At 30.1% G+C, this 11,206-nt stretch overlaps 1 protein-coding gene across 2 annotated transcripts in view; it reads left to right on the top strand.

Moving 5' to 3' along the window:
• The window catches only part of LOC107454425 (serine/threonine-protein kinase 26), a 101,206-nt gene continuing 90,000 nt past the window's right edge, over nucleotides 1–11,206 (top strand). Inside the window, exons 1-2 of one of the 2 annotated variants that reach the window (XM_071178648.1) lie at nucleotides 1–404; nucleotides 3,240–3,326. In XM_071178648.1, the coding sequence (XP_071034749.1) occupies nucleotides 3,309–3,326 (18 nt within the window). In that variant the 5' untranslated portion in view covers nucleotides 1–404; nucleotides 3,240–3,308. Of the gene's footprint in view, nucleotides 552–3,239; nucleotides 3,327–11,206 lie in introns of both variants that reach the window. The other variant, XM_071178649.1, reaches the window with a different exon arrangement.

Here is an 11,206-nt window from a genome sequence, read left to right as displayed (position 1 = left end):
TAATGTCAACTTTCGATCATTAAATTGATAGTCATAGTTTAAAACATTTTGCAGCTTACTTTCAAGCTTAAGATTTTGTTTAATTTTCAATATCTTTTTGAACTTTGCTTTTTATGGTTATGACGTCAGTAAGAAAAAAAAAAGTTCGAAATTGAACAAGCATCATCATCATCATATCTGAATCAGTCACATATCATGGCGAACTGTTTTGGAAAGCGCGATTGTACCGTGACTTTGATATGTTTACTCTCTTGTTTTGCTTTTTAATTTCATAATTATTTGTGTGTGTTTTATTTGTAATGATCATCTAACAATACTTGTAAATGGATACTCTTCTCACTATGGATTACCTCGAAATTTTTATGTGAAAGTAAAATTCATTCTGAGAGTCAATTTCAAAACTGGTAAGAAACAGACGATCTTCAATTTTCCAAAAACGTGATTCAGAATTATAGCAAAATATTCTATCTAAAAATGTGCATGCACTCTGGATTAGTGACTTCAATGTATTGGATCTTTCTTTCTTTTATTGCTGCTAGTAATTAGTGCCGGTAATTATTAAGAAACTGCACTTTAAAAACTCGTTCATCATCAAATGTTTTTTATTCCCACCTAATTATATTTTAAAGAGCATCATATACAGTAAACAGTGCATTACATCATACCAAGAGTGTTGTTAACAATCAATCTAAAGTTTAAAGGTGAAAATATGGCATCCTAGGGTTACTTTTAAATGTCCACTATCACATTATTTTTGCATTTTTAAAACTGTAAAATCACTGTGAACAATAACTGCCGGTTTTTAACTCCCTGAAATTTCATTTCTCAGAAAATAGCGCACGTAAATGTTGTGGCAAATATTTTTACAGACTTATTTGAAATTGTGCCACAGAAATTAGCTTCAATGTCATGAAAAATACAAAAAAATTCTTCCTTTGGTTGATTGGGTGTAGAGTTTCACAAACTGATTTATCAACTGTAATTTAATGTGGCAACTCTAGTATTTATTATACTGTAACTTTTAAAATCTAGTTTATAAACCTAATAGTGATTATACTGTAATGCTAATTTATATCATAGCTTAATCTAAATGTTGTATCAATTTATCGATAACAAATATTGAAATTTGCTTCTCTTTTTGCAAACATTTTTGTATCTTAAGCATTTATGTACTTAAGTTAAAGTTAAATGTTGTGGAAGAGGGCATATTATTTTTGATTTTTTAAGTATTAACCTTAAAGAATTATCAGTTTCATGTGCTGTTTGGCTAGAGAAATAAATTCTCTACCTGTTAAAATAGTAATAAGATTACGGTCATTTACTTCTTATCTTTCATCATTTTGAACTTTCACAAACAAATCTATTCTTTTTCACTTGAATACTGTCTTGAAATATCCAAAGTTTTGCCAGTTTTTATTGCTTACCTGTCTCCTCTTCTCTTAAAGTTGCAAGCACTTGAATTAACTGTACTGTTACCTTAGTGTAAAAAGGAACCAATTTTTAGTTTCTTCACAACATATGGATGTAAAGTATATTTGACAATTTGTTAATGGAAAAAGATATTTATTAATTAATATTCGTAGAATAATTTTTTAAAGCGTCTCAGACATGTTCTTTAGGGTTGAGGTCTTTTGATCTGATTGTCCAATCCATCCAATGAATATCTTCATGGTGCTCTGTGTGATGTCATATTATCTTCTATTAAAACAAAACCAGGACCCACCGCACCCCTGAAAAAGTGAATACGTGCCTCTAAGACCTCATCTCTGTACCTCACACCAGTCACAGTACTACCTCACACCAATCCACCATACCTGTCTAGACCAGCAAACCTAGCATGTTATAATGATCAATTTCTCAAACATTTAAGAGCAGGTAGTGCCCTTAAATGTTTGAGCCCTGTTTCTCACCATATGAAAGTACATTGAGAGTCAGTGGTCAGACTGACGTGAAACTCCTCAGTGAATAGAGCATTTGACCATTGTTCTATGCTCTTTTCCTATGATTTCTGCACCATCCTAAATGGACTGTTTTGTTGGTAAAAGTTAGCAGGTCGCAAACAACAAATCTTCTTGCAAAAGCCTTCTAGAAACAGTAACCTTTGAAACTTTGCTTTCTTTGGTTGCATAGAGGTCACTAGAGAACTGAGAAACTAGCATTCTTGTCATGCTTTGCTATTATCTACAAATATTCTTCATTATTGACTGTTGGTTGACCTTGCACAGGCTTTCTCTGGATGGAATACTGAAATTGTTTCCATAAATTGCATATGCGGTTGAGTTTTAATTTGAATTCTGTATAAATCTGGATTTGAGACTGGAATGCTTCTTGTCGATTTGCCATCTCAATTCCGTCACATAAACTTAAACGTTGGTGATTACTCATTTTTGTTGTCTCAAATTTCATTAAAACATTTGTTGCTTAAAAATGCTGCCACCAAGAAATATGACAAGGTATGCGGATGAAAGAAATGCAAATTTCATCATGCTTGCTTATGAAGTCTATTTCTTTATTAGCTTCACCTATCCATATACACTTACAAATTCAGCACACAAAATTTACATTTTTGTTTCAAAGCAGTAGTTTTATATTTCACACAGTTTGTTTGAGAAAATTCATCAAATATGCAAATTCTATTAAAATTTTAAACACGAATGTAGGCAATTGCAAATTTTTATTTCTCTGAAAATCTTTTTAGATTTTAGTCCATTACCTGGTGATTTAATCTTAGTATCTGGCTTGCTCTCGTTAATAGTTTTCAGGTTTGTATCTCTAATAGTGAGTTCAAGTTCATCTCTAGGAAGAGTTTTAATGGTTAAAGACTTCTATTTTTTACATAATTCAGCAAAACTTTTTTTAAATATCTTATTAGTCTTGTATTAATAAGCTATTGAACAGTTTTCTTAGGAGCTTAATACTGGTTTGTCAAACTTAATTTAATAATGGAAGTAAAGTTGCATGTGAAAAAGCTTAAATAGAAGTATATCAGATAAATGAAAAGATTTTGGCAAAAAAATGAAAATTATGTAGATATTTGGCGATTGTGCAGACAGTTGTAAATTATACGATTTTTCATATCTTTGCACAATTCTTAGGGCCCTGAACATGGCATTTGAGCATGAATTCTAATTCTTTGTTTAGGAACTCTGCTAGATTTGATGTAACACTGATATAATTTAAATTTTTTTTTTTTAATATATTAGTGTATATAAATAACATTCATCTTTTTTTTCTTCCAGAACTTCTTGAACTATATACTGATGATTACATTCAAATCTTAAGGTTAATGTTGGATATTAACGCCTGAAATGATGGCGTTAAAGGAGGTAAGCTTTGAAATAAAAAGAATATTCATTTCTAGTAGTTTGTAAAAGAAGTTTTAGAAATATTTTTACTGATTAAAAGATTTTACAAATATTTATTTTTAAAAAATATATTGAAAGTGAAGCATTGTATAAAAATCTTAAATCAAATGCGGTTTTAATCATCATATTTTTTAAAAAATAGTCTTATTAAATGTTTGAAAAGATAAGTACTAATTTTGAAAATTTGGTATACTTACAGCTTTTGGGCCATTATTATGGATTTAATAAATTTTTGTAAATTTTAAATTATATTTCCTCTATGAAGTATTTTTATATTCACAGACATATTAACTACTCTTGTTTTCAAGTCTCTTAAAAATTGAACAGGATAAATGTATACTCTATTTTGAGAAAATGTCGTTTTAGTGTTTACATTAAAGCTTTTTTCATTCATATTTGCTTTAATGCAAAAAACCTTGTATCTTTTTCATTTCTATGAATCTTTAGCTCAGTAGTTTCCTAGTTGTGCAAACCACCAATTTAGTATTAAAAAAAAGTTCAGTACCATGCATTGGGAAACATAGCTTTAGCTTACTTTTAAGAATATATCTGTTTAATTGAAAAAAGAGTAAAATAATAGTAACTGCTTCACAATGGGTTTTGAGAAAAGTGGTTTAGCAGCAATTTTCTTTTTATGCTAATGCGATTAACGTTAAAATAGAATTTCAGAAGACTGATAAAACAAAATTTATTTTTTAAAAAAAAATTGCAATAAGTAGCTAGCTCATTCAAAAGTGCCAATTATATGAAAATCTCAATTTTGAATTTTTTGTCATGTATGTTGATTTTATTATTGCACAGCAGTGTTCTTGCCAGTGAGTTTTATAAAATTTAAAAGCAATTTTATGGAAATTTCTAAGTTTTCCCTTCTTTAAGTTCTATGTAAAAAAATGAGCTTGTCATAACCTGTTTCTTTTCATTGAATTCCCCCTTCCACATTTACTCTAATTTTTTTGTTAATAAACTTGTTTTCTTTCGAACATTTTATGTTTATTTTGTCACTTGTTTTATTGGTTTTCTTCTAAGATTGTGGATTCCTATGATGCATCCAATATTGTTAAATTTAATAAGAATATTTAATTTAAAACTAGTCCTAACTTTTCTTTATCTTGCATTCATTATATCAGCTGTGGGAATACAATTATCCTAACTTGTTTTTGCAAAAAATAATTCCACCTCGAAATCTTTCTTTTCTTATGTTTTTTCTTATTATGGTGAGACATAAAAAATAGTTTTTTAAAAAAAGTAAGTAAATAGATAAAAGATTCCAACTGAAGAACAACCCCTAATTTTGAGGTGTAATTAAGAAAGATGAAAAAGTTTTGTATATTTCCAATTTTTAATATATGAATGATTATTCCCAGTAAAAGCTATTCTGTGGTATGTCTATCTCTCTTTACAGTGCCCACTACACCTTTCCAGCTCATTAGGTTTATTTTAATTCTTCTTCTTTTTTCTTTCTTTTTTTTTTGTCTAACATAATTTCTATCGCTACATTTAATTACTTTGAATAATAAATATCTACTTTGGATAAAAAATATCTACAAAGGTTTCCGAAATAAAAAGTGGACATGTGGGTCAAAATGGCTGCAGTTATGGCAGCTCCACCGAACAGGGATATAAAAGGAGGTAGGAGGTGTGTATTGCATACTGCATTCATCAGTGTAAGCTGTTTGTGGTAGGAGAAATCGATTGAATATTAAGTCGTGCTATACATGGATGCCTCCAAATCGAAGCATTTCATTTACTGCCCCAAAGAAGCACTGTCAATTCAACACAGTTTTGCAGTACTCTGACAAATCTATCGAAAGCAAATGGTCCGGCCTTCTCATACAAGTGATCCCTCATGACAATGGGATACCTGCAAGTGATGTAGTGTGGGTATCTCGATCCTTATTGGTTGTAGAAACGTGGGATTTGTTTACATTAGCAATTGTTCTTTCCATTCTAATTCGAGTAAGCCAAGCCTGTCAAGTACCAATTCTCTTAAATAACACAGCCTATATTCTTTTACGAAGATTTCAATTCTACCACTATATATTTACATGAAGACAGGCATGAAACCTTGAAGAACATAAACAAACTTATTATGCATCGAAGTTGCCAGGTACACGAAACCAAAATATATCACGGTTACAGTCAAATACATAAACAAATAATAAATTTAAGTTAAATAATGAAAGAAGTAGACTGGAAAGAATTATATTTCAACAAATTCGATGCTCTATACAACTCTGTATTTAATTTTCTTAACGCTAATTAACATTTTTTGCCATAAATGGCACCACTGGAAAACAAGAACAATCGCACTCCCTCTGCCTAAACAGGCACACGTCAACAACAACAACGCTAATTAACATTTTAAGTTATGTAGAGAAACTTATCTCAACTTTAATACTCCATGTTGCTGATAAAGATTAGCTGGCGCTGACGTCATAGGTCACATGCGTGGGTATTGGTTGTCTTCTTCTTCTTGGAATGCAAGTACCCAATTCCTGCTGCCGCATCTCCTGTGAAACCGAGATGATCTTACAAAATTTCCATTAGGAACGGTTGGAGCACCCACCATACTGTCCAGATTTGTCCCCTTGTGACTTCCACATCTTTGACCTACTTAAGAGAGTATAACAGAGGACGTGTTTCCATTCAAACGGTGAAGTGAAGGAAATAGTGCAGGCTTTCCTGCAGAATCAACGACAATTTTATTATCTTCTTAGTTAAAATTATTTTAATGTGTTAGTCTTGAATGAGTTGAATGATTTTTCAGATTGCAACTACCCCTATATTTTGGGGGTCAAAAATCTGAATCCGTCTGAAAAAAAAGTATTTTATTCAGAGAAGGTACGTTTTTTATCCGATTTCGTAGATGCGATTTTGGAAGTTAAGGAACATGTAATTAACTCTAGAGTGATTGAATCGAGCTTTAAACTTACTAACATCACTGGTGTTGGCAGTTTTTGTAAAAAGGAAACAGTATTGTCTGCAGTTAATTTGCAATTATAAACACAGGAGATTTCGAACGTACCTTCTTCTTCCTACCGAACTTTCTTTGACATTTTTGAAATAATTTATTTTGTTATCGCTGGCTAAAATAGCCCATTGCATTGTGTGAAACTCTCAGAACCCTAGCAAGTACGGATCTGCGATTACAATTGACACAAACGTACTTTTTTTCTTTCTTTCTAAATAGAGTCTGGATTTATATATTCGTGTATTTAGATTCTAAATATGTATTATGAAACCGAAAGAAGTGAAGGCAGGAACATAGGGAGTATTGTTTCCGTTTTTATTGTTTATTTACTTATTTGTGTGATGGCACGTGGAATGAATGCTGAATAGCTAACAATAAACTAATTCATCACATTGCCTGTCTTTCGAACTAACAGTAGGTTTTTGTTACTAAAATATTTTCTTTTGAAATTCTTCTTTTTTTTACCCCCAAAAGATAAAATGTTTCTATCTTGGAAAGTTAGGGTTATATTTTCCCCAGACTGCTCCAGGAATTGCTATTATTCTTGCATGAAATAGTATTGTTGCGTATGAGTAGTATTGTATCAAATTTTTTTTAACTCCTTATTTCATTTTTGATTTGTGATATTAGACTATTCTGTTATTTTATTTTATAACCATCGTTGAACGGCCGACTCAGTTTTGGTTTTACGACTACTAAGGTTCAACTCCGTAGTCTTGTAACTTTGAACCCCATCCAGAAGACAAGGGAATTCCTGGATCATGTATTAGGAGAAATTTACCATCGTGGAGGAATTTTTTAATGGAAATAACCCTCAGTGTTACACGGAGGAAAAAAATCTCGAGAACCTCCCACGGTTAGCCTGACGGCCAGGGGACTCTAACCCATGCTCTGTCTACCACTGAGGATATTTTACATCAGCACTATAGTCAGTGCGAGCTGGGTTGCGGAATTCGTATCGACCAGTCATCGCTGAGATTTGAACCTAGTTCACTTCATTCTCATTGAAGGCGAACGTTCTATTGCCACTGCAGCTCTTATTATGTTATTTTGTATATTCAGCTCAAAAATTTTTTCTTTTTATTGCAGAAAGAAAGTAGGTTTTTGTCTCCAGCTTACAACTTTTAAAGTTATATCCGGCTGAATACGGAAGCCGCATTTTTTAGTAACTCTGGTGGTGAAATAATCGAAAGATGAGCTAGTTATTTTGATATTTGATATCACTTTTAGTTATATTTTCTGAAACAATTTATATCAGCTTCCCTCTCTTCTCCCTCTTCCTAAAACCTTGAAAAAAATTGATTATTTCAGCTCCTTAGAAAAGCCTGAAATCGTAACGAAACTGGAACATCAAATTTTTGTCTTTAAAATCGAAATAAATTTTTTTCTAAAACGCTATAAATTATGCTTCCTTTTAGACGAGAGGCATTTATTTTTCAGGATTTTATTTATATTTAGGATATTCAATAGTACTGTGCGAATATCTTAATGTACATTCAATGTACTTATATGTCCACAGGGCATTAGATTCCCTTAATCGTTTCAGTGTGCCTAAATAACCTGAATTAAAAATTTGTCATTAAAAATAAATCTGTCATAATGAGAACATTTTAAATTTCTAAAAACTTCGACTACTGCTTATGATTTTAAATGCAGTTAGCAGACTTAAAACGCACCAGTGTCCGCTTTATTATTCTAGGAAATTTCACACTTCTCTCATAATTAAATGCACTTAAATTTAATGTTCTCTTAACAATGTTGATTGCAATTGTATTAAGTCCGTGTTTGTTAAAAGAGAAAATATCAAAAATAATAAATAAAAATAATTCGAATTATAAGTCAATATCATTATTACATCATGGATTGTATATCCATGCTTCCATCTCTTAAGAAATGTGACTTTTTAATGCTATTTAATAATGAAAAAAAAAAAAAAACGGGAATAAAATTTCTGGTTATTTAACAAATTGAAGTTTTGCCATTTTTTTTTTAAGGAAAGATATAGTGAAGTTCTGAGAAATTTTAAAAATTCTGTATATTAATTTTTGAAGAATAGGAAATAAAATGTACCATATCTTTTTTTTCCCCGTCTCTATTAATGTTTTTTACACGTTCATACATATTACTTCCCTTGAATGAAGTTTCTATGCAAACGACTACAATCAGATGCTGTTGAGGTTTCTCTTATTTTGATAGTATAATCTGATATCTGTTGCGAGAAAAAAATTCTTACTTGGCTTGATTCTCTGCGATTAAGATATTCTTATTGCTTCATTTTTATTCTGAGAAAAGTTTTCAATCTGTTGCTCCTCCTCCCCCCCTCCTGTGAACTTACTTATTAACCATAAATATGCAAATTGATGTGAAAAATGTTGAAATAATTTGCGTTTTTTCTCAGCATCATCCATGAATAATAGTATTGATTTAGAGTGTGCAAATAGTTTATCTACATATTTATTTTGTAAACGTATCATTTATTCAGAACTCGTATTATTTGTGAGAAGTTAGCGAGATTATCTTTTGATGCCATTATTATAAATGCGTTTTGTTTAGATATGAATAATCTATCTATTTTATCCGGTTTTTAAATTGTGAATTTTAAAAGTTGTAAAAAAAAGGGATAAGAGTAAATTAAATGACCGGTAAATTGGTTTATTTTATGAATGTAATGGTAATATTATGTTATTTATTTTCAATCTATGACCATAATTATGAAACTATTTTTTTAATAATGTGTTGGAAAATACGTTCGTAATCATGCTTGAATGTGTTTGTTTTATCTATAATAATAAAATAGATAAAACTATTAATAGATAAATATTTTATCTTTAATAATAAAATGAAGAGTGTGTCTGTCTCTGTGTGTACGGTAGCAAGGAGCAAACTTAGCCCACTCCTAAAATTCAATTATTTCGTTTTGTAAAGCCGTATAAGAAATTGAATTTTTTTCATTGGCTTAAAATTTGCCATTGATAAAAATGAGAAAAATATTTTCGTCCTAAATGAGTGGTTTCAAAAAGTTATATCGAAGAATTTCTTCGAGAAAATTTGATACGCACATGCTAAATTATATTCACAAAATACAAAAAAGCGAAATAAAAAGAGCAACATACATAATTATTTTTGCATTTGAATAAATATTTTCTTGGATGCAAAACCTGAGAAATAAATTTTTTGCCCCGTTGGTATGTTAAATTTCTCAGAAACGAAGAAATTAGGTTTTTATTAACGAGAAAAGTATTTTAAACCCTTATAGATTTTTTCCGAAAATTGTCCGCAAATATGACAACTAATATATTTTAGTTCGCAGGCCGGATGCGGCCCACGGGCCGCCAGTTGGACACCCCTAATATAGATACTGTGAAAAGAGTTTTTTTTTTTTATTACGTTCCTTCTCTAGGGATAAGCACTGGAGAAAATCGCTTGATTGTGATAAATTTTGACTATCTAGAAGAGTTAACCTCAAGCAACGGCATCATATCAAATGATTCTGAATACAGTTAATCTTTGTTCTACTGAAAACATGCTAACCTAATCTTATAATCAAAAGTCATCGGGAGTTATAAAATATAATATTTAATTTAAAAATGGAATTATTTTAGCTTTATGGTGTTCGTATGTCTTTCAGTTTTATACAAGCTTTTGTAGTGATGTTCAACACTGATAGAATGATTGCTTACTTTCTTCATGTATCTAATTTTCGAGATATATTGTTAATAAGTAATATTAAGAAAGACATTTTCTTTTCCTTAAGCTTGAATTATTTTTATAAAAAATAAAATGATTTTTGCTTTTAAAACCTGTGATAAAAATGGAATACAAAGTTTTAGTTTTATTTAAAATTAGAAAACAAATCAACCACAACACTCACATTTTTCTATCTCTCTATATATCTCGATCTACTTTTCTTTCTTTCTTTTTTCTGTTTTTATTTTTTTATATCTTTTTTTACTTTTCTTTCTTCTGTTTTTATTTTTTTGCATCTTCTTTTAAATTAATACTTCATTGAAGATTTATTGTATGCTTCATTAAGACAGACTTAAATGTGTGTATTAAAATGTAAAACAGGAACCAAATGTGATTTCTCATTAAATTTTATACAATTTTTTTAATCAGATAAAGGTCATGCGCCGTTCAGCATGAAATAATTTTATTTCAGATATTATATCCACCATTATCATCTTTTAATAAATAAATGAAATAATAGCAGTTTCATTAGTTGTTTATGAAGTTTATATCCTTTTTTAGGGTAAAATTGTATACAAAAAACAACAGCAAAAAAAGTCAGAAAGCAATGTGCTGTATTGCAAATCTTTAACTTCAAAGTGGCTTGCTAAATTTTATTAATGCTTTTGATTTATTTCATTTGTTCTACGTTCAATCCGCTATTTACTATGAAAATAATTAGGATAGTGTCAGACAGTACTTAATTTGAAATTATAATGATCTCATCGTGAAAATTTTATAACATTAATTTGGCGAATAAAATAATTTCATCATTTAAATTTTAATTAACAAGCACCGAGCTAGTGTTTACGTTATTACGCTTAGATTATTCTTTTAATCCCATTTAAATTTTTCGTTTGGTAAATTTTTTCATTCATTTTCAAATACATTTAAAATGTCTTGAACGATTTGCCCGTTTTCTTCAAAAAAAATTTTTTTTTAAATCGTCTCTATTTATAAATGCCATAGTTTTATTAATCCTTAAGTTATTCATGCACATCATCGGCTTACCGATTCTCAATCACCTGTTAAGTCATAGTCTCTCTCTTTTGTATAATGCCCGTCTCCCGAGATAGGAACAAGAAAACTCGTTTGATGAGCATCCAAAACTCGCTGGATGGCAAAAAGGGAGCTTGCAAAATAG

The sequence above is a fragment of the Parasteatoda tepidariorum genome, chromosome 3 (assembly GCF_043381705.1).
Source record: "Parasteatoda tepidariorum isolate YZ-2023 chromosome 3, CAS_Ptep_4.0, whole genome shotgun sequence".
Lineage (NCBI taxonomy): Eukaryota > Metazoa > Arthropoda > Arachnida > Araneae > Theridiidae > Parasteatoda > Parasteatoda tepidariorum.
The sequence above is the reverse complement of the archived record's forward strand: the minus strand, read 5'-3'. Positions and strand labels throughout refer to the sequence as shown.